The sequence below is a fragment of the Chaetodon trifascialis genome, chromosome 15 (genome assembly GCF_039877785.1).
Source record: "Chaetodon trifascialis isolate fChaTrf1 chromosome 15, fChaTrf1.hap1, whole genome shotgun sequence".
In the NCBI taxonomy this organism is placed as follows: domain Eukaryota; kingdom Metazoa; phylum Chordata; class Actinopteri; order Chaetodontiformes; family Chaetodontidae; genus Chaetodon; species Chaetodon trifascialis.
This window is the reverse complement of record NC_092070.1, coordinates 19,525,433-19,550,180: the sequence shown is the minus strand read 5'-3', so window position 1 is coordinate 19,550,180 and position 24,748 is coordinate 19,525,433. Positions and strand designations below refer to the sequence as shown.

The following is a 24,748-nucleotide window of genomic DNA, read 5'->3' as shown; positions in this document are numbered from 1 at the left end:
TCCACATGAACCTCCCAATAATTAGCCCAGGCTCTGGGAATATGAGACCCAATGAGAAGCGGTAATGGACGCTGACGTCAGAGACGCGCTCTGCAAACGCTCCCCGTATCGATTGCTAATTAAAGCTGACATCCACCTCAATAAACAATATCAGAGCTGTCACAACAAGACAGGAGGGCTTTGATAAGAACTACATCGCAACTACACGGGGGACCCACCGGGAGGAAGGGCTCACTGAATCCCGGGAAGGGAAGGCTACAGGCGGATAGGTTAGGCCAGAGGCTGCCGGAGTTTTTGTTCAGCGGAGGAGCCGCAAATAGATGAATGTTAGAGCAGATTAGACAACAAAAGTGATCATATTTTATCAGAGTAAAAGCCACGGCTCTTTAGTATCATTATTGTTATTTGTAGCTTTTGTTTCGTATCCTTATTGTGGGCACATCTCCTGAAATATGAGGAAAAAAGCGACAGCTGATCAGAAATAACAATAATGATTGTTAATATATTGATGAATTCAGATATTTTTTTTATTTTTTATTTTTTCCAGGGATGCCTGCAACCTTCTTTGCACTGTGGGGCTCCTTCTTGTCCCCGAGCCCCACTTTGGAACCCTCTGAGTTAGTTATGGATCATCATTTAAATACATTAAAGCTTTACAATCAGGCAGGACGTAAAGCAAACAGGGTGATTGTTGAAATATGGGCGCATTTAAAGGGGAGCTGAGACACTGCTGCAGGCACAAAGCGAGAGTCAAACTATAATATTTTTACTGTTACAAGAAGAAAGCTTCAGTTACGACCTGCGCTGTGTTATGAGCACAGTATATGACCAAATAAAGGAAGCCTTCAGCTACTTAAAGACAGCCCAACACAGCAGAATACAATCCCACCCTCACATGTGCGTTTCACAACATTTCCCTGTCAGGCAACCCGAATTGGAAAGCTCCTCCACTTGTGCAACCCCTGCACTCAATATGTGACCAGCCTAAATCCTATCTGCTCATTAGGTTTTCAAATAATTAATTCGACTTTATTTATCCCAAGTCTGGCGCTGTCATAATGTTAATCAGAGTTGAAATTTCGCACCCCACTCATTCCCTGACCCTTGGCACCCGGATTGGCATGTTGTAATAACCTGAATCTCTCAACAGAAGCTGCGATAATTGTTACCCTATTAGCATGCAAATTGTTTAATTAATATTATTATGAGGAAGTATATAATCCGCTCGTCACTTGACCCCCAAGCCCAAATAACAACCCTCTGTATTTCAGTGTGTAGCCCTACATTTTAATGAACTCCTCAGAAATGATCTCGCCTATTTATCCATCTTTTTTTTTTCTTTTTTTGGCAGCAGTGGGCTCGTCTTTGAAGCCTTTCCCTCTCTTTGTATTTTAACTTTAATTTCTAACGCACGCGGACGAGCTCCTATGAATAATTCCTCCCCCGTTCGTCTCTTTTTGAACATCTAAAATTCAATAATTGCCTCTCGCCGGTTCCGCGCGTGCAGTCGTCCACGCCGGCCGTCCTCAGCTCGGCCGCACGCGGGGAGCTCAGTGAAAGGCAGCCCTTGACACAGTCTCCAGAGACGTTGCATTTAAATCCGTTTTTCTACAACCGGGTGACATTGTCAGATTCTAGCTTTAATTAACCCGATAATAAGGCGAACAAGGCCAGCCTTGCTGCCCTGCCTTGTTACCTTTTTTTTCCTCTAACTGGCCCTTTTGGCAGCTGTTCAGAGGCAAAGAAAATAAAAATATATTGTCTTCCTCTCACTGAGAGTCCTCTCTTGCAGCCGGACACATCGCCTTCATTGCATTTATGTGTTGCTGATCTGAATCAATGGGAGCACACAGGGGCCTGTGGACTAATTGATTAAGGAGGTAAATTCCAGGAGAAATAAGTGGTGGAGGAGAGATCATGAGTGTTTTTCTCTTTGATATACAAAAATAGGTGTGCAAAGTCATATATTAGGGTATTTACAAGAAAAAAGGGGGGGTATTCCCTGTGTGATGCATGTAGAAAATTACAGGAAGCAACTTTTTAAACCGTTCTGAAACAACTCAAATCAACAGTGCATTTCATTTAATGCCATTTCATTCTCCACCTCAAGGCTTAGTCACTTATAGCCCTCCACCTGCAGCACCCTTTGGATGATAAAACAACCCTTTGCTCCCTTTAGAGATGCATTAAAATTCATTCTCAGGAGTGTCTGACAGATAATGTGACCAATAAGGCGCACTGAAGCCTGCAGACGATGGTTTTGACTTATGGCCACTTTATGCTCAGAGTCAGCTGCATGGTTTTGTTTTAAGCTGTTGTTGCTTTATGCTAAATGTCTGTTTTAATCATGGCAGAGTGTTAAATGTTGCTTAGGAGTGCTCTGAAGTTAAGTCCACTGATGCACATGTATGGAGCACATGGAAAACGCCCTCAAACACACGCAAAGTTCAAACGTCCAGGCATGAACTTTGGCCATTCAGACATATTTTTCTGCACCCTTAAAGTTTCTTTTTGGGGTTAAACAAATAAAAGTTAACCACCTCTACCTGCATCTTATCATCCCCCCCTCCATAAATAATCTCTTTAATGCCAACTTTCTGTGTTGTTTGGCTGTTAGTGTAAGAGGATTTTGAGGAGCAGCACACTCACCTGCCTCCAGATAACCAGATAACTGAATTTCAGAGGCGTGCCAACAAAATAAAAGTGTTCAGATACACCCCAACCTCAAATAAGACACAGGTCTTATCAAGACGCCCATCCAACACTGATGCTTACTTTAGCTGCACAGAATCGAATTCATTTTTAATTAGGCAGGCAAATTAATAGGCAGCAGTTTAGGAGTTTAATTACTCAATTAACTTCACGCACGTTAATTTTTAACTATCTAAATTAGGTTGCACATTATTCGATTTGATGATAATTATAGAATTAAATCTAAATTAATTGTTTTGGATGATTTGGATGAACTAGATGCAGTTCCAATTAAACAGCAGGGGAAAAAAAAAAACGCTGGTTGCCATTTTAAGCTCACAAATCCTTTGATTCGATTTTAAGCAAGAAACTCTGCCTCGAAATTTTCCTCTGATCCTACAAATTCTCTCTCCTTCTAATCCCACAATTAAAAGTTTCCTCCCATCTAATTATCTGTAATTGTGCCGCTGTCAAAGTAGAATGGAGAAGTGAAAGCGATTGATTTGGACTTTTAATTCAGTTCATTTCTGATAGAAGAGAAAGTAATTCCCTTCAAATTACCTCATTCAATCCTGACACCCTAATGCCCTTCAAAATCTTTTTTTACTCCCCAGCATTTATATATTAAAAATGAAGCTAGAATGACTGCTGCCTCCTAATAATAATAACCAAACTTCCATTAGAATAATAATTTCATTTCAATTAAAACTGACTTATCACCTTTGCTAAAACGTGCTTAATATGCCGAAAATTATCAATGCTTGAAGGAGCCCAAACTGGGGAGTCTAATTGTAATCAGCAAATCAGAGGTGCTTGTCGCTGCCGTGCCTTTGCAGAGAGGCAGTCTCGGAAATAGAACTAATTTACTCAACTCCCCCGGGAAATCCGCTCAACAGATTAACATTTTCAAAATATAGTAATGATATAATTTGAGAAATGGTGACGCCAATTTGTGAGGAGCCTTTGTGCAGAATAATTTGCATTTTTTTTTCCTCCTTCGCCACCGCCTGCATTTTGCCCCCGTTAATTACAGCTCCGCAGATGAAGGGTGTGCTGTTTGACTCAGTGCTTATTATTCAACTTCAATCTAATAATTCAACTCTACAGGAATATAAAAAAAAAAAGTGTAGCCTATCCGAATTTTAAGCCGTCCTCCATATAATCCCAAATGGTTTTGGATGGGTGGAAATATGAATAGGTGAATATCGTCTGCCTGTCACTGTGGGTGTCTGTTATTGCAGCTCATATAGTCTCTGTGCATGACTACTTCATGTATGTGTTCATAAGAAGACTTGCAAAGATTACAGGTTTGCTTGATTTTAAGCATCTTGGACAAAACTCTCTGCAGTAACATCAGTTTCCAGAGAGAGAGAGATGTAATAAATAACCCCACTGCCCTGCAGGTCACCTTCTACCCACACGTCATTCAGGTGACTGCAAGGCCTCTGCCTCAGGCATCCCTAAACTTTGGAGACCAACCCAAGCACAAAAAGTTTAGACAAGGCCCCAGAAATGTGGCCGTTTATTACAATCAAATCCTAACGAGGCCTAGTTGCTGAGCTTGTGTAGTTTATTTCAGCTGTAGCCAAATTGGACGTGATGGCAGGGTAGCTAGCGGTCCCTTGCCGCTTCCTCACATTGCAAAGATCTGGTAGAGAGAGCGGTGACTGTACTCTGCAGCCCGGCCATCTGCTGCTGTACAAAGAAGAGGAAAAAGAAAAGAAAAACCCCAGAGATGCTTACTGTACAACTACTCTGCAGCTAAACGAGACAGCGTGTTTGGGCACAGAAAGACAGACTGGAGCTGAATGTGAACTTTTGAGACACACGTCCAACAAACTTATGAGGCTTATGTCGTTCTTTCCCACAGACGCTGCAAAAACATGCACGTTTTAGGCATCACCGCGTGGCGTCTGATCGCGTGAAGCTGAGTTTACCGTCACAATCTGCAGGAGCACAAACGCCTCATTCTGCTTCCTGCACTCACACACTCAGAAATGTGAGCGGACTAGTGTGCACACAGACCTTTAGGCCTCCTTGACCTCAGATCAGGGTGCCATCAAACCAGAAGAAATGCTTCAATGTGGGGGGAAAAAAAAGACCTGTTGTGCCCTCTAGTGGCTGTTTGCTTTCCATTGTTTATTCTGTTTAAAGTGCCACAAGCAGGAGCCTTCACACACACACACATACTGAACACGTCTCAAGGGTCAACCGCGTAACATGTGGCAGGGTGGACAAAGCCATGGAGCAGACAACCTACACATGTAAAACATGCAGTTCTTAAGCAAGATCTGACCTCTGACCTCCATCACTGACCTCTGACCTCTTGGTTTGCCTACAGTGATCAATAAAGTGGGTTAAACATTTGAACTTAGCACTCACTGAGTGGCCCTGGGTAGAAAACCCCACAGACCTTCAGCAAAAACAGGTTGAAAGAAACCAAAAAACAATTACAATCGTGCTCAGTGACAAGATTTATCTAATGGTGGACAGCGTTTGTCAGCACCCTCCTCCCTCTGGTGGAAGTGGAAGGACTTGATGCACGAGGCGCTATTCAACCGCTCTGCTGAGATATTCTGTAATCCTCCATTAAGACCGATAATCTGAAATTGCATCCTTAACCGCAACTGCAGAGGAGGTCTGGGTCTACAGCGGCGCGTGGAGGGCCAGGTGTTTCCAGAGCAGAGCCATCTGGCCGCAGCGTTAGCAGCTTATGAGGCAGGTGTTGCAGCACGGGAGAGAAATTTATGCTCTCTGTAACTGCCTCTGTGTGTTCCTCATGATGGACTCTTACATTATATTTAACATCTCAGAGGAGGAATATGTTCTCGTACTGCAGTTTAAATCACTTACTTTATTGATCCCTTCATAATAATTTTGTTGAAATGTGCAGGGGAGGAATGGCAAACATGGCTGCCATCTTTAAAGGGACAGCTCACTCCAAAAAACCCACTTACCTGTGATGCCATTCTTCCATCTAGATTACTCTGGTGTGAGCAGGTTCATGTAGGAATTATTTTCTTTGCACCGAACTACACCTGCCACGCGTATCACTGAGCAAAAGGAAGCACGCATCTACTCCTAACCCTTGTCTGCTAGCTTGTGGAGACTAGTTTAAAGCTAATCGATGCTGCTAGCTAACGCTCAGGCTGCGCTGTCACGAGCTCGAGCCTCATCCATGGTACAATGGTGGGTCTGGGTCAGTAGAAAGAAAAAAAAAAGTCTCTGCGTGAACCTGCTCACAAGGTCTATAGATGATCCTGAGTAACCAACGGGTTCAAGGGAAAAATGTGTTTTCAGTTTTGGGGTGAACTGTCCCTTTAAATATTCCTGGAGTTCATTAAAGCCTGTTGGGGAATTTGATTCCTTTTTGTGTATTAGGAACCTTTAAAAGCAGTTAACATAGACTCCTGCTGTCCTGCAAAAGGCTTGTAATTGGATGCTTTCATGTTCTAAAAATAATTAAACGTAATACCAGATTTTCATCATTCAGTGATGATACACACACGCTGTTTACGGAGATCTCCATTCAGAGTTCCTCCTCAGCTCAGCGAGCAGAGGAATCCTGCTGCCATCAGCTGGCTAAACCGGAAAAGGCACCGCTCAGCCTGGTGCCATTAAACCGACAAGATGCATCAACATCTGGAGCCATCAGTGCGTGAGATTTCGGCCGTGTGCCGCCTGAAACCACGTCTCCCTCCGCCGCGTTCGCTCATCTGAGGAGCAGCCCAAACTCACACTCAAGAACATAACTTAAGATCCGTTCTCTGTAAATTGTCAAAAGATTGGATGATTGGACTTGAGCTTAAATAATTGATGTCAAATTGTGATATAGGAATTATATGACTCTGTCTCACTTTTTAATAAAACTGAGTTATTCACACATTTTCAGGAATGCTGAATATTACTTTAGGCTTTTTTTAAAGACTCTTTTGGGGTTAAATATTTCAACGGATAGAAAGCACATGACTATTTTTCTATCTGGCAAGTCTTCAGTGATCAGTTTATCAGAGGTGCTGTAGCGAGAGCCTTATATTTCCAGGCTTATGAGACTGAATTCATTACGACTCCTATTAAGTCTAAATCAACCCTCGTCTTGGCTAATCCTGAAAGAAAGTAAAATGCAGATACTGGTGGCCATATTTAACATAAACTTTAAAGTCACAATCTCAGAGATTTGGCGACACCTGTGGCTAACAGCAAGCACACTTTAACACCACAGGTCATGTAACTCTGAGGACATTCATCATTTTAATAAAGAAGTCAGACAATAATTTCCTTTTTCCATCATTCTGTGAGCGACCCTGATGAGTCTGCAGACAGCAGGTGAGTGAAAGGTGCTGTTACCTCGCTGAGACGTTGGAGGTGTGCAGCCTGTCGCCTGCAGCTCGTTATCTAACCGCTCACTTCAGCTGCTTCCTGCAATGTTTCAAGGTGATGTGCTGTTAGAAAATGGAGAAAAATGATTATTATTCTGTTTTGTAGATGCATTTTTGATTAACAATAAGCTCACCGACAAAAACAATGCATTTCCTGTGTCTACTTCATAATAAAAGCCAGCTTGTGTTTCGCCAGTTAAATGCTTTTAATGTGAAGCTGCAGCGGTAGGAAATGTTCAGTTTGCATGAGATTGCATTTTTTCTGGGAATAATGCCACAAAGTTCTTGATGAAGATTGTGACTAATAGTGAGTAACACGCATTCATTTAAAGAAAATCTTCACTTTCAGGAGGGAAAATAACAAAAGTCAGTAAATGACTGCACTACTGTAAAAACTGTACATTACAATACTTTGGCCAAATACAGCAAATGACCTGAGCATTGTGAATGAAGCTGATCTACGCGCAGAGGAGTGATGGTGCGTCTCTGCAGGCCTCAGCATTACACATAATATGAATATAATTACTGTTAAAGTTATATTGATAGAATACTGAACACAAATATACAGAGTAGTATATAGCCTAAAACAGCAAGAAGATCTTCATGAACTTAAAATCTATTCAAAATAATACCGAAAGAGCTCCAATGGCTGCTGATAATCTACTGTGGACGCCTCCGGACATCCGCTATCTAAACTGGGATCAGGGCACTGCGGATTAGGGAGGACACTGGAATGAAATCTCAGGCAGGATGGACTCAACTCCAAGTCAAATCCTCTCTTCAATCTATTATTACTTTTCCTGTCGCGGACAGAGGAAAGCTCATATCAAACAGATGAAAAACAGCAATAAAGCGCACAGGAGTCAAAGTCCAGTTTCCCCTGCTGCTAAAGGAACTTGACTTTCCTGACTCCCTCGCTGCATCTCCCCAGTAATACAGCAGGTACAAAATGTTAACTGTTCGCATAAAGCGTCTCCCACAATGCAATGCTCACACGCTGTCCAGCTGATGATAATGAGAGAAAGAATAATTGCAGGGTTCAGTGAGCAAATTTCCCTCCTCAAACACACTGTGAACAAACCAGCAGGAGAGCACAGGTACCCGCAGCTGCCAACTGGCCTTCTATTAAGCTGCCAGCTCAGCAGTTAAACAACTGTCTTACTGTCCGCTCGATGGGAAACTCTGCCTCTCAGGTAAATACATGTCTTCACACACACACCAGGTCTCCCACCCCTTATCTTATCCTATGTGAGAACTAATTATTGACACCACAGAGGGGTCCAGGTGCCCATTAATGGTGAACATACTCTGATCCCAGAAGTCCAGTAATACTACAATACAATGTCTGTGTGAAACACTCCAAAGTACAGTATAAAATTTCATGTCTGTAAATCATTTCTGGGGAATAAGCTTCCTCAACTTCCTCAGCTCGCAGATCACGGCTGAGAAACAGCCATCTGGTAATAATGAATTTATTTAAATGTTCCAAACACTGATATGCACAGGTTACCACAATTCACAAACCACACTGAGATTAAAAAGATGAGAAAACCACTTGTTTTCTTACTAAAAGTTGTAGCATTTATGTGCAAAATGAGCATTTTGACTGTAAAGTCCTAAAGTAATTAAACTCTGAATCAGGAGCTACAGAAGAGTGTACGGAAATAATTACAGCTCTAAGTAACTAACTAACGGGGTCATTTGTTGGCTTCAGTGCGACTACTAAACAACAAACATAATAATTTACGTTTGTTTAGATGTTTTATTTTATGTAAGTAAATACCGGAAGTGTTTAAATCAGTCGAATTTGTTGCTGTTCCAAATGTGACCACTAGCGGGCAAATACAGCTATACAACTATAATGTGAAAAAGTTTGTGGACGCTCATTTAGCAAACGTTACAGTGTGATTACAGACAATAGAAGCATTTAAATATAAAAGTATATAGACAAAGTAGTCGTAAATATTCAGCCTGAACAATTAATGTTGTTGATGTTAGAGTTTGCTCATTGTTTAGCAACACCCTCGTTAGCCCCGGTATTAGCATCTCGTGTATTAGCATAAACATAAACAGTAGTGTGTTGGAAAAGGCCAGAGCGTCGTTTAGAGACACTTACCGTTGTTCTTTGGGTATGTCCACAATCCTCGAAGACATTTCTAACAATGTGGGTGAAAAAATATTCCGTCCATTGTGTGACAAAAACGATTTTAACCCATTTCCCAAACTGTGAATCTGCTGCCCGTCCAGGCAGGCAGGCTGTCATCCTTGTCTGATCCTGTAAGCAGGCCAAGACTGGCCTGCACATCAAAAACATATATATTAACGGTCATTAATATACTTTATATCAAAACTAGTGCCACTGTTGGTGTTCGTTATAATCACATTATTAATGAGCTGTCCAAACTACTGAAATTTATAACTTTATACTAGTATTAGGGCTGCACGGTGGCGCAGCAGGTAGTGCGCGTGCCTCGCAGCAAGAAGGTTGCCGGTTCGATCCCCGGGTCAGGCGGGGCCTTTCTGTGTGAAGTTTGCATGTTCTTCCCGTGCATGCGTGGGTTCTCTCCGGGCACTCCGGCTTCCTCCCACAGACCAAAAACATGCTCATTAGGTTAATTGATGACTCTAAATTGTCCGTAGGTGTGAGTGTGAGTGTGAATGTTTGTTTGTCCTTTCATGTGGCCCTGCAATCGGCTGGCGACCGGTTCAGGGTGTACCCCGCCTCTCGCCCATTGTAGCTGGGATAGGCTCCAGCCCCCCGCAACCCCGAAAGGGATAGGCGGTATAGATAATGGATGGATGGATATACTAGTATTAATACTGGGTTAACCACAAACTTAATGGAGTGTTGCAGTTCCTCCTTGTGACCACTAGAGGAAACTGCAACGGCAAACATAGCGTCAAGATAGAGGCATCATTGTACAATAATCTCCGGTAAACCCTTTCAAAATAAAACAACCGAGGCGACAGCAGTATGTATGATTTCCAGCCCAACACAGCATGTACTCCTTATGAAGGTGACAAAATATTAATAGAGGTAATATTTATGGTTTAGTGGAATACATTACATGAGACAGGCTTTTGTATTATTTGATAACAAAGCGTATTTCGTTGAAACAGAGGCTATTGATTGATTTTCTCAAATTTTCTCATCAAAAAAATAAATGTGTGAATGTGCACTAACTGTGGCCATTACAGACAATTAACAGTCATATTCAATTCAGCTGTTGTTGCGTTTGTGCCTAAATTTGGTAACTTTATTTTGAAAGTATTCACAGTATTCACGTTAATCTAATGTGTTGCAGTTCTCCATGTCGATCACTTGATGGCGGCAAACACTCATTATTCTGAATACATGCAGGTTTGCCCAAAACTCCAATTATTAAGAATTCCAGTATGGACTTTCAAAATAAAAGTAAAAGAAACGGTTGACGTTTTTTTCAGTCTGTAAGAGTAATTTCAAAAATATAATGAGAGGGCACGGAGATGGAGACAAGGGGGCAAAGCTGACACAGACTGTCCATCAGACGACAAACATCTGTAAAAGTAGAAAAGTCTGGATCCTTCCAGAAAGTCTCGCTCTTTCCATACTCTACCTGTCACGCCCACGACCGTCTATAAAATCACGACTGCGGTGACGTACGTTTTTCCTGACGTCAGGTGACGCTCTGCCGTGGGAGGAGCGCGCGTGACACATCAAAACTTGATGAAAACAGACAGCCCAGCGGCTAACAGGCAGCGGTGCTCGCATCAAACTGTAGTGGAAAAGGCACAGGAATATCAGAATAGACCTCGATAATTCAAGATAACGCTGTCGCCTCCTGCTACCACACAACAGACAGGCAAGGAACCGGGATTTGGTGAGTAAAGAATTAACAAAGGCTCAGACTGGCTGTCATATTCAACTAGCTAGCTAACCTAGCTTAGTCAGCTAATTGAACAGTTTGATTAACGGTGGGCAACAAAACCAATCGGATGATAACGGTATTTATTCATGGAGAGGGAGAGAGTCTGTTTGTCTTCACCCACTTAACATAAATAATGTTTTCTTGGCAAGATATTTTCATGTTGGCTTACTGCTTATCGACACATAAGCTAGCTTCCATCACTTATGCAGTTAGTGAAGAAGCATTAGCTACGTGAAAAACATGTTATTTTCCAGATTTGGTCACCGGAGCGTTACACATATTTCTGTTTGTTTTTTAAGCTTCTTGTATCTCTGCTATACGATCGTAACCTACGTGAGGTGGAGTTATGTAATCATCCTAATCGTATAAGGTAGCCTGGCCTAGCTAGCAAGCTGTAGCAGGGTCTTCAAAAGGTCTCACAACATTTGGTTTTCCACTGGTTGCTGGACCAAGACAACCCCTGTAACATTGTGTAATCGTGAGCTTTTGACATGATGCTAGAACTCTTCCTGAAAGTCACGATGACTTGGCTTATTATCCCGCTATCAGCGTTAGCTAGCATGCTCAACCCATTTCAGTGTTTACACAGTCAGAGCTTCATAAGACTGTAAACATCTGCTCTTCTTCCTCCTTTAGTTTGTTGAGGTATCACGCTGTTACCTGTAGAGGTATTTCTACGATGGAGTTTCCAGATTTGGGAGAGCACTGTTCTGAGAAGACCTGCAAACGTTTAGGCGAGTACTGTTTGGGAACGATGACAATATCCTGCTTGTTTGTTCTGCGAAAAGTCTGCCATGAACCTGAAACATGAAACCTTGCATCACATTACAGATTTTCTTCCCATGAGATGTGATGCCTGCCAAGAGATCTTCTGCAAAGACCACATAACTTATGCAAATCACAAATGCATGTCTTCCTACAAAAAGGTAATTAGGCAGTTGTATTGTGTTCAGCATGCATGTAACTAACTGTAAACTGTACTTTACTAACTTTGTTTTTGGATCAAATTTAATTGCTGTAAACTTGAGGAAAGCCATGTGTCATTACTGACTGAATCACAGCACGTTAGTATATGTACATAAATTATATAAATAAATATATCCCACCAGATTTTCATCATCTTGATAATCTATTGCACATATTGTCAGTCCCTCGGTACATTTATTCTGGATAGTGTCAAAAAACCACTGTCCTTTCCATATCGTGTTTATTTTTTTTATATGCAGTTTTTTCATTCTGTTAAGGCCAGAGATGACAGCAGTGGTGATGTTAATATTAATTATTGTAATAATATCAATATTGCAATAAAATTATTAGAATAAAATAGTGAAATGGAGAAAAAAAATCTCATGAGCTGGTTTGTTATGTTATGTCTTTGATTTCATTTCTCCTGTAGGATGTCCAGGTCCCAGTATGTCCTCTGTGCAACATCCCCATTCCCATCAAGAGAGGAGAGATGCCCGACATTAAAGTCGGTGAACACATTGATCGGGACTGCAAATCGGATCCTGCGCAGAGAAAGAGAAAGGTTAGTATGAAACAGAGGTGTTCCAGCCGACAGTCAATTTGACCCTAAACAACAATAACAAACTTTTTTTTTTTTTTTGCTTTCTTTCAGATTTTCACAAATAAATGTTCCAAAGGAGGCTGTAAGCAGAAGGAAATGATGCGACTGACCTGTGATCAGTGTCATTTAAATTACTGTCTTAAACACCGGCACCCACTAGACCACGACTGTAAGACTGACGGGAAACCGATGTCCAAGTCAGGGTGGGTACTGTCCCTCTCCGCCATCAGATGCTGTTTTTTGATATGAAACATCACAGCAAAAATGACTTTATGTTTTGTCTCAGTCATGCTGCTGCGATGAGGGCCCAGAGTGCTTCCTCCACCTCTGCTTCCAGCTCTAGTTCATCTTCCTCAGGAAACCCTAGACCTGTTTCTAATGGTGTGAGTGCAAACAGCAGAGGCCACAACAGCGGGTAAGCGCTCCTCCTCAGTATTGATTTTTAAATGTTCTTCGTAAAACCAGCGTTCTCACACACTGGCACCTGAAATTAACTCACACCTCCGTCTCCTTCTTTTCAGCTCCACCCAGCGGATCCCCACTTCCGTTTCAGCTCAGAATGTAATACCACCATCAGCGTCCTTTCAGGCCGGCATGGTAAGCACATTATTTCCATGACATCGCCTGATAGAAATTCCCCAGTGCTAGGAAAAGTGAACATGAGTGTGCTGCTCTGGTGCTGTGATTGCAGACAGAGGAGCAGGCTCTACAAAGGGCTCTGGAGATGTCGTTGGCTGATTCAAGGCGGACGGTTCAGCCGACCCCGAGGTGAGTAAATGTCATCAAAACCCATAATCCCAGAAATATCCTATTATCAGCTCAACGTCACTCCTAGTACACTTGTGTCATTGTGCTGTGGCTGAGACGTGAAATTATTTTGGAACTTACTTATTTTTAACTTGAAACAGTTGAACTAATGTTGACTGGACATGAGCGCATAAACAAACTCTGACACTTAGAAGGTTACAGAGATCAAAACAAGTCTAAAGTGACACTCCTCAAGCAAACTCGTCAGTCAAATCCAAAATAATAATCTTTGCTTATGCAGCACATTTCTTAAAGAGGTTACAACATGCTACAAAGGTAAAAGTTTTGTGTTTTAAAAGCTCAATTTTTACATAAATTTTCATTAGTAACTCACAAGAAAGCATGCCTTAAAGGAAACATGCAGTTCATGTTGTCTATATTAGACTCCTTTTGTCACTAGTTTCCTGGATATTGTCACCAGTTGCCTACATGCTTAGCGTCGCTGTGACGTGCTTCTCCCCCTGTGTGTGGGAGCCTACTATCAGGTTGATGCATGCAGGTTTTGGTGAGCACGTTGTGATTGATAAACACAGTCTGACCACAAAGCCGCACTCCTGAGCTGCTGTGGAGCTCTCGGTCATAAATCTCAGGCTGTGAGAAGCAGTTTGATATTTACGCTGATTTATCACCGTCCCTGTCCACACATAAACACACCTATGAAGAAATCCAGGAGAGTATGACGTGTTGTCGTTTGTGTCTCAGCCCTCAGGAGCAGGAGGATCTGGCTCTCGCTCAGGCTCTTGCTGCCAGCGAAGAAGAATACAGACGCCAGCAGCAGAGACAGCAGGTACCCGGAAAGCTTAGCCGTCAGTAGCATGCTAACAGGAAGGTACACCTATGCCATGGCAACCCATCCTCTTTGACCTGTCTTCACTGGCAGAAGATGAAACACTGATATCTTTGATGCATTTTGAGTTATTACAGGAAAAGTGTGAGTTTGATTCTAACTGTGTTTTCTCTTTGTTTAGGGGAGAGAGTCCAAACAGTCCAACTGCTGCCTTTCTTAATCCCCGGCCTCCATTCACACTTCAAGCTGTGCTAATTATCTACTAGCAACTGCACATCTGGGATATCAATACCCAGGATCAATGATTGTTAAATGAAGAAATACTATTACCGCCTTCTACAATATAAGCACATACTTTCCCAGCAGGATCTGTCATTTTTAGTAATGGTTTGCTCTGTACATATTTTATATGCTGATCATGATGAAACTGTTATATTACCATATATGAATATTGAATAAATTATTTCAAAGATGCTGAATTTTGCTCACTTGATTCAGATGAACTTAGATTTGGTCAGATTCGGTGAGAGCTGTTGCGGTACGAGTCGTTCAGGGTTTGTACAGCAGAGGGCAGTAAGCCTTCACAGATGATGTTTAATCTGTCACAGCAGGCTGAGACGTTTACTTCACGGCTGTCGGTCAGAAAATATCTCTGCAGTTTTGCTCCGCTGAGATGTTTGGCGTGTTAAAATGCTGCATTGGGAAGTAGAGGCGTGACATGAACTGGTCAAACACATTTAAATCATCAGATTTAATGGCCACAGCTGAAAGGAGTACATCTGCTGGACAAGACCTCTTCAACCTGCTGCAGGTAGCATGCGTCTAATACCTAATCACCATCATCAGAGGCCGGTGATGCAGCCGCCTCTGTTAAACTATCATACTATAATAAAAACACCATCAGAAGAAGTCATAGCTGATACATCAACCTGACATTTAGTTCTTTATTAAAAGTATTCAAGCCTTCCTATTTAACAGAATTATACATTAGAAGTAGCTGTAGCTACACACATTTGCATATTCATGTGGAAAGTAATTTTCTTCAAACTGCTAAAAGCCGACTCCAGAAGTGTTTGGGCGCTGTGTGAAACATAAAACAGGCTGAGATCATTTCATAATCCTTTTGACAAACAGCACAAAGACGATATATTCAACGTTTGACCTCATCAGCTTCGTCGATTTGTGTAAATATATTCTTATTCTGAATTTCTAAGTGCTTCCAAAGGCAGCTGGAGCAGGATGGAGCGAGGTTCATCACTTTGTGAACACATGATTGGATAAAGGAGACTACTGCATGGGCTCAGGAGCACTTTGTAAAGCCATTGTTGGTAAACAGTTCATTTGTAAATGATTGCATCCTTTTTTTATTTATGTTCTAGACAGCATCCCAACTTTCCTGGTGTTGGGGTTGTGTGTGAGTCACCCTTATCACTAGTAGGGAGATGTGTGGAGATGACTCACACACTGCTGAGTTACAGCTAAACACGCTAAATGTCTGCAGTGATTTGGAAGAAGAGCACCAATTACTTCAAGTTAAACGTAGAAAATGGGTGTTTGTGCAAAATTTCCCCTGGTGAGATTCAGTCATTTTGTGCCTCGCAGTTATCAAAGCGGAGTCATCTGCCACTTTTAGCATTATAATGTTAGAAAGGCAGAGAAAGATGGATTCTGCTCATAACTGGCTGTGACATTATCAAAGTAATTCAAAATCGTGCCAAGTGTGACGCAGAACTGTTACTCTGGTCCCAGTACTTAATGTTTTTAAGCAGTCACTGGCAGGACAGCAGGCCGATCCCTCACGCTCCCTGCTCATGATGCGGGCTGAGGAGAGAAAGCTTACTAGACCCTGCTAGAAAAACCAGCATAGACCAGCATCATTTCCATGCTGGTCTATGCTGGTCTGTGCTGGTTTAGCTGGTGAGTCAACATAGCTATGTTGGTACACCAGCATTGTGTTGCTAATAACGCTGGTGGACCAGCATGTTGTTGCTAGTGATGCTGCTGGTGACCAGCATAACCAGCACGGGATGCTGGTCACCAGCATCAAAACACAACATTTGCTGGTTTTGCTGGTGGCTAGCTTTGCTGGTCTTTGCTGGTTTTTCTAGCAGGGGAGACAGAAGTTTAGAAGAAAACCACATTTTAAAACAGAATTTCTCCATGTGATTGCTGAAAAGGTCATTTCTGTGGTTGTTGAATTCAGCCTCTGACATGTTAAAGACAGAAACTCTTCCCCTCTGTTGCCTCTTGTCTGTGACGATCTTCGTCCAGGTCGTGGCGGGGCCTGTTGAGGCAGAACCTTGATGCACCTGATCCCCAACGCCTCAGCGACGGGGACGCAGCTGCCTTTGAGTCATCTGAATTTCTTGCAGCATATTTAAAGGCTTTCTGATCATCTGCTGCTTTGCCAGTTGAGGAGAAATTGTCTGTCTGTCACTGGCAGGCCTTTGTGAGTAGTCCTGCAAAAGTCAGGGTTTGAATTTTGCTTATTTGTTGAAGTCAAATGGATTTTATTGGCATTGTACACGCTGTGTTAGTGGAGAAAGGTAAGAATGAAGGTCCAAAAGGTTGTTATATGTACGTTTCCGCATATTTCTGTAAAAACTGCAAAAGGGTTGATCGCACGCGTGCAACAGGTGTCCGTGTTAAAGGAGCTGACGTGTTTCCCAGCTGGAGGCTCACCACCTGGAGGCTGAGGAGGAAAACACAGAGCTCTAACACGGCTCCAATTTCCTGGTATCACAAGTGTCATTTCACAGCACAGCAGGAAAACAGGAAAGTGGACTGAAATGTTCTCCTGTTGCGTCGGCGCAAATGGAAAAGTTAGAGAAGTTGGACAGGCGGCAGAAAGCTTCTGCTGAAAAGATTTGTTTAGATCAGGGTGCACGAGCAGTTTCCACATCCGCAGCTAATACGGACACTTTCATTAGCAGCTTTGGGAGATTTGTACATTGCTATGGTAACACAACAGCTTGTGTGTGTGTCTAGATGTGTATTACTTAAGCTGTGGAGACATAGATCTGTTCACACAGTCACATTGTGGGGACTTGCTTTGCTTATGGGGACAAAACATAAATCTAGTTCCCGTATACATAATAATTTTAGGGTGAAGACTTGGGTTCAGGTGTGTGTGTGTGTGTGTGTGTGTGTGTGTGTGTGTGTGTGTGTGTGTGTGTGTGTGTGTGTGTGTCTGTGTCTGTGTCTGTGTCTGTGTCTGTGTGTGTGTGTGAGAGAGAGAGAGAGAGAGAGAGAGAGACAGTGAGTGAATATGGAGTAACTCATCAGCTCAAGCGTGCATCATCTTCACTTGAGGCGTCCAACTGGTCCACCAGCAGCACCTGCTCCTGGCCTACTGGTTTGACATAAATTGGTCAGAGAACCTCACACAGCTGACACTATTGGCACCAGCACACTTAGCTGCAAGCTCACTTGGTTTTTCATTATTTTCCCAATAGCTGCAGACAACAAACACACCAGCAGCAAGCAGAAAGCAATGATTTTACTGAGCATTGAGCTCTACCAGCATGCTGGTGCTCACCATGCCACATATGGTGAACCTTAAATATCCACTGCTCTTATTCTAAGAACGACAGTCTTATTTATGTCTTTGGATATTATTATAGATGAAAACCAGATGAGAGCACAGTGGAAAAACACACCAATTACAGCCTAGAAACCAGAGGTTCAGTAAGAGCTCTAGAGCTCAGTGGGTCTGATTTTATTTCAAATATTAAGCATGCTTGACACTCAATGGGGTATGAAAGTGGGCCAGACTGGACAGGAAAAAACTCCGGCTGAGTGTAATTTTCTCACCATGATATGTTCAGCCGTCGAACAGATGAGTGGTCGTACAAGCAAAGAACAGGTCAGAGTTTGGAACACAGAGAGGCTGATTGTAAGCTCTTGGATAAAACACACAACAGCGGGCTGCAAAATACTTCAGTCCAATGAAGGTCCATTTATGCAAAGTACAGACTGAATAATTCCAGTTTGTATTCATGTTGAATTGAATAGAAAAAGTATTTGTTCCCAAAGTTGATGAGAGTTAATGTCCATGGAAATAAATATGGAATTCTGCCTCTAACTCAGACAACACAAGATCAGGCTTCTACCCAAACAGCCAGCTGTTGGAGGCAGATTGTATTAGCCTTAGCTTGGTTGCTAATGTGCACTTGATGGTTACATTCATGACGCCGTGCTGTGGCTAAAGCTACAGTGCGTGTCCCACCCAAGCAACAACCTCCAGGGCTGGAAAACAAGGCCAATGCAAGAAGTGCCAAAAACTGCAGCCACTTTAGTTGGCTCCAAATCCCCATAGACCATCCATCCATTATCTATATCGCCTATCCCCTTCGGGGTTGCGGGGGGCTGGAGCCTATCCCAGCTACAATGGGCGAGAGGTGGGGTACACCCTGAACCGGTCGCCAGCCGATTGCAGGGCCACATGCAAGGACAAATAAACATTCACACTCACACCTACGGACAATTTAGAGTCATCAATTAACCTAATGAGCATGTTTTTGGTCTGTGGGAGGAAGCCGGAGTACCCGGAGAGAACCCACGCATGCACGGGAAGAACATGCAAACTTCACACAGAAAGGCCCCGCCTGACCCGGGGATCGAACCGGCAACCTTCTTGCTGCGTCACCGTGCAGCTCCCCATAGACCCCCATATTCAAATGCACAACTTCACAGCAGAAATAAACACGATTACCTGTCTGGTACAAAAAACAGCTTTGGTCTCAATAGCTAATTTCATCCTTCATGACAACAGCTGTACAAAGATCAATTTTTATGTAACTCACTCACTTAAACTCTATTAAGGCTCAAAGTTCTGCATAATTATGGGAATATGGCTGCTTTGAGTGACAGCTAGTGCTAGGTTTCACCAACCAGGCTTCATCTGGCCGGCCTCAGCTCCACCCACACTCCACCTCTTTGGGTCAGCCAGCCACGGCTGAACATCACGAGAAGATTGAAACTCTCAGGATATTTCTGAGTGCTTCCATTCGTCAGCTCTCATTAATCCTGGTGTCTTTCTTTTTTTTCCGTGGCTCTTTGCTCCTGCTTATAATTACCTCTGCTTCTCATCTCAGCAAAACCAGATTCATATTTCAGCGAGCCCAAGGACACTGTGGAGCGTCTGCTATGACCCTGCACCACAATCAATAAGAAACCAGTTCAGGTCAGTCAGGGGTGAGACTCTCCTCTGTGCATGATCAAATTTATATGACAGGGTAGATTATTTTCAAGTCGTGTGTAATTCAGAAAACCATCGAAAGAATAAAAGTAGATTTTCTATAATTGCAGAGAAACAGCTTTAAGATAGCATGACATATTATCTGTTCAACACCACAGTGGATTCATCATCACTGATCTGTGGCACCTGGGGGGTGAAGCATGTCTTTCATGCCCAGCGGGTGCAAGCTGAGCATTAAGACCTCTGTCCAGCTACAGCAATCATCTGAACTCACAGGTGTTAAAGAGCAAAAACGAGACTGTGTTCAATAAACAACTGTGAAGCCATCGAGCTGAATCTCAGCGAGGCATCAGAAAACAAGACAAGGAGTCTGCAGCCATGTTCACAACATGTTCACAACGCTGTCATCATATTTAGTAGGTTTTGAAACCTGACAACAAAGACTTAAATCTTTCCCACACAATAGTTGCATGCCTGCTATTGTTTTTACAGGTGGGATTGTGGGAAATCATCATCAAATTGTATTAAATACTGTTGGTTTATTTGATAGAGGTGATGAATCATACTCATTACATGACTCTTCCTTGCATCTGCACACACTTTAATGATTATGCACACACATTCAGTCAGGTTTTTCCTGGTTTTAATAATAATTATAGTAATTTATTTGTACAGCACCTTCCATGCAAGAATGAAACTCAAAGTGCTTCACAACTAAGAAACTACACGTAACAAGAGCTGGAGAATGAAACCCGCTTGATAATGATGGTAAAAATAAGACGGAATAAGGATGAAATGAGAAGAATGAAAGAGAATAAAGAGAATGCATAACATGAGATGGAAGATAAAACCCACTGAATAGCAGTGAGAAAATAAAGTCAGCACACAGAATGCAGAAAATCCTTCCTCTCGCATCTCCAATTTAATCATTCAGGCTTTAAATTATTTGTCAACAGCTGTGGTGTGCTGGGCTGGAACATATCCCAAGTATGAACATACAGGAATCAGCTTACACTGTCTTCTCCTTTCTGAGTCCAGAGCCGGACTTCAATGAGCCGTCTGTGGGTTTGTGATGTTCTCAGAAGCTAGCAGTAGTGTTTCAGTAAGAAATATCATCTTTAATACGAGCAGCATTTTAACAGTCATGATGCCGCTTCCCTGGTGATGAAGGTTGTTTGCTTTATTAAATCCAAACCAAACAAACTGCTGAACGCTGTGTACAATTCTCTTCAACTTCCCTCAGTTTGGACTCGTTTCTACCCGCCTGCTCGTCATGCAGAAGCAATCATTTGTTCACAGCACCACGAGCGCTTCCATCTGTTGTTTTGATGATGTTTTGTTTGAAGTGGCGTTTCCGAGGGTAATGAATGCCTCCTTTTCCTGACCATCAATTCCGTCAGTCAGCCAGTGGGGTTTGCTGAAGGACCCTCCATGAAGCCCAGCATTCTTCATTTGTGTGTGTGTGTGTGTGTGTGTGTGTGTGTGTGTGTGTGTGTGTGTGTGTGTGTGTGTGTGTGTGTGTGTGTTCCATTATAGAATGGGGTTAAAACTAGCTCATTCATACCTGTATTGACAGCAGGCACAAATAACCCACCGCTGTCTATTCTCTAATAAAGGCCTTTTGAAAGGCACTGCTAAATCCATGTAATTGTGGTTTTAGAGCTGATATATCAAACTAAGAGCGGATCACACAAAGGTGGGCTTGAATGTGGAGCTGGATCGTCGTGCGTTCAAGCAAACAACAACAACAACAACAGAGTTACTGTGTGAAGAAAAATGCCCAAAGGGGAAGTGCTGGAAATTAGTGTTTTATTACAGTGAGGCGACAAAATACTCTGTAACACAGTTTGCACACAATAAACCTACGATTCTAATGGTCATTCCCGAGATCAGGTTGGTGCTTAATGTGGCTGCCGAGGAGCGAGCGCAGTGTGGGTAATTTCATCTAATACCTCTAAATTGTGAGCGAAAAATGCTGAAAAGTTGAAATGTTGTCTGCAGAGGAAAAACTCTTTGAAGCAGCCATGCAGAGGCTCCGCTCAGCCTGAAAAACAACCCCAGTGGATGCACACCCCAAGACAAATTTATCATACTCAACATGTGCAGACATCATCTGCATTGGTTTCTATGACAACCTGGGGATAATGATATACAGAAGGTAGCTGGGACCTGGACTGACCCACGCTGGCATTTTGCAGTGCAGGACTGTAATCTTCTCCATGTGCAATCAAACCTTGTTTTGCTGCTGCGATGAGTCTGCTAATGAGGCTGAGTGAGTGTTTGCTTCAGGTTTCTTTTCTCATCTCAGTCTTCTGACTCACAGAAGCAGAGCTCACTGCAAAGCCGCTCAAACACCTTACACCTAAGATGTGAAATAGACTACCACTGCCTGCTGATGAAAAAATTTGCTCCAACACCATGTTCATTTAAAAATTTGATGAAAACCCTCCTGTATAGTTTAGCTTTCAAATAAAAAGGTAATCTGTAAGCTTTGCTTTCGTAACAAGACTAAAAGAGTACAGCCAGGCTTTGAGCTAAATGCTAACAAGCTGTTTGGCGGGAACAGTGTTTGTCATGTTCACCTTTGAGCTTAAGTGTACTAGCATGCTAACATTTGCTAATTTGCACGGAGCACTGAATACAGGTGAAATGCATGGGAATGTCATTTATTTTGGACCAATCAAAAATTTGATCTGGTGAAGTTCAGTCCAGAAGGAGCATTAATGTCTGTATCAAGTGTCACAACAATCCATCCAGTCATTGTTGGGATGTTTCACCCAAAACCACAAATGTGAACCTCACGGTGGTGCTAGACGAAAGGTCAGAGGATCACCAAAGTAGTTTCATCCGCTGGGCACCAGGATCATACAGTGTGCACCAAATTTCATGGCAATGCAAACAATGGCCATCTGAAGGACTTATTCCAGCACATTCACTTTTGGAAATACCTCAAGGATAGCATGAATGATCTGCTGTGAGCCACTGATGTCTGCACAGTCAGTCACTGAATACTGCCTTTCACATTATTCCACAGGTTTGCAAGCATCTCGCCCTCTCTCATCCCATTCTCATGTTTCTCCCACAGTCATCTCTTTTCACGAAGGTTTCAGCACCAGCTCTTAGCAGAGTAATTCAAACTCTTCGAGGGATAAATCAAACATTTTACTGTCGCTAGTAAGATTACAAATGTGATCCTTGTCACGTCACCTAATTCTCGTAAATTGAGTGACCATGCAGCCTTGAAGGCTTCCCACACGGTCTGAATGGAGGTGCGTGAAAGAAAGTTATTCAAAGCTTTGGTGAGCAGAAAATTCCATGATTCATGCTCCTCTTCTTCCTTCATCTGCAATGAAAGTCAATGAAAGTGGTGCATGAATCATGCAGCAGGACTTATTGACAGACACAATGTGGAGAGATGGAATACCAGCATCAGATTCAGTCTGGGCAGTGTTGCTCACAAACACATAAATGTGGTAAACGGCTCAGATCTGTGCTGGCATGGCTGCAGAGGAAGTGTTCAATATGGCTTTCCCAGAGGAGAAGACTCACGCCAGAGGTGAGTGACACACAGCCCTGTATGCTGAACATATTAATCACCCGCTCCGCCGTGTGTGTGATAATGATTGTTGTTTTGGCCGTGCCGGCTGCTCAGAGACAAACTGATTAATGTTAAGTCACTCAAGTGGCTACATGTTACTCAGCCAGTGGTGGAGATGAAATAAACGGCCTACTCAATTACTATACTTAGTACAATTTTCAGGTGCTTACCAGTTTGTTTTCATTTTACATTTAAAGATTAAAAAAAACATGATGATCTTTCAGAAATAGTCACGTTTCAGATGTGAGCCCAAACAGGAAAGCTTACTCAATGTTTCACTAAAAAAACAAAAACTGGGGACAAGTCCAAAGTTAGATTTTTCATCTCTCAATCAACGAACGATCCCCCTGATTCATCATGTGACCCTTTGAAGGGGTTTCGATCCATAGGTTGGGAACCACTAAACTATAAGGTATTTAAAACTAATTCAACCTTAATAAGCCATAACAACAGAATCATACTTGCATGCTGATTCATTAGTATGAACATTCATGGTATAATATCAGTCACAAGGGCCATTTTTCTGCAGAACAAGTACTTTTGATACTTTAAGTACGGCCGATTTTGCTTCTGTGCGTTCACATTTGAATGCAGGGCCTCTTTTATACTGTGGTATAATTTAACCTGTTGTATTGGTGCTTTTAGTGAAGGATCCATGGGTTCTATGTGATCCTGAGCCAAGCATGTGACATTAACTGTTAGGGTTTGCGTAGTTTTAGGACCCAAAATGCCGAGCTCAGACAGAGGAGACAGGAGATGAAGGAAAGTTAGCAGTTTTAATTTGACAATTTGAGAATGTGCAACATGTGAATTCAGAAGTCCAGTTTCTTCAGGTGAGAGCAGACAGGCAGGGCACAGACAAAGACAGGTGTGGGGTTCGCACCTGAGCACAGACAGACACAAAGGAGTCAGGAAGGCAAAAAAGTCAAAAGGTGCTTAGCTATGGCTGTTTTATGGTCATTACCACACAGGTAGACTGACAATTCAATGAATGGCTGGAGCCCGGATGCTTATATACTGGTGGGTCTGATTGCTCGATTGAGCGCAGCTGTGCTTAACACAGCCTAGACCGGAGAGACAGACAGGAGACAAGAAAGAAAACAAGAGGAGGAGACCGTAGATCTCCACATTAACACTTCACCTCGGATACGTCTCTCATTTCCTCTGAGGCCATCGCTGTGATTAATCTCCTGCACTGAGAGGGGACATATAAAGCGAGATCACATGCAGCATATAAACCGTTCACTCACAGCGTAATTGATTTCTACTGTATGACGCCAACACTGAAAGCTCGTGTTTACACCTCAGCACAAGACTAATTAATACAGCAGTCTGTTCAAAGTAATAGAGTTGAGAACATGCCTTTCTTTTAGGGATGCTGGAGCTTGAAGTTAATGATTCCATCAGTATTTTTGTCACACTTCTATTACAGGAGGTGTTTGATTGCTTGTCCACGCTGAGGCTCTTACTCACGCAGGCCATGTGCACGGTGGCTTCGCTTTGTTCTGCTTTCATCAGCTCAGAAACAGTGTCACTGCACGCCGCTGGTGCACTGCAGAACGCTCTGCATACGCTGGGAGAGCGCCTTTGGATGCAGTGAGTCCATATCAGACATAACAGAATCACAGAAGAATGCTGTTTATGCAATTTCTTAATGTTTGAGGGATGTTCAGTGGGGGCAAACTACTGATGTTGATATATGCCTGGGATCATTAGGGGAGTCTGGATTGATCAGTTTTATTTAAGTCACGTGTTGCTGATAATCACTTAAAGAATGGCTACTATTTTTGATTGTGTTTGCCTGAAGCTGC

General features: G+C 42.6%; 1 protein-coding gene across 2 annotated transcripts; it reads left to right on the top strand.

Moving 5' to 3' along the window:
• Positions 1-10,728: 10,728 nt before the first annotated feature.
• zfand2a (zinc finger, AN1-type domain 2A) lies at positions 10,729-14,614 on the top strand. 2 transcript variants are annotated; one of them, XM_070981128.1, is made up of 10 exons: positions 10,729-10,930; positions 11,615-11,712; positions 11,810-11,904; positions 12,375-12,506; positions 12,597-12,748; positions 12,832-12,960; positions 13,067-13,142; positions 13,237-13,313; positions 14,055-14,139; positions 14,321-14,614. In XM_070981128.1, the coding sequence occupies exons 2-10, from the start codon at positions 11,658-11,660 to the stop codon at positions 14,357-14,359; spliced, it is 840 nt and encodes a 279-aa protein (XP_070837229.1). In that variant the 5' UTR covers positions 10,729-10,930; positions 11,615-11,657; the 3' UTR covers positions 14,360-14,614. The 2 variants fall into 2 exon arrangements, with proteins under 2 accessions (XP_070837229.1, XP_070837230.1); XM_070981129.1 differs by having other exon boundaries at positions 14,055-14,181.
• The last annotated feature ends 10,134 nt before the right edge of the window (positions 14,615-24,748 follow it).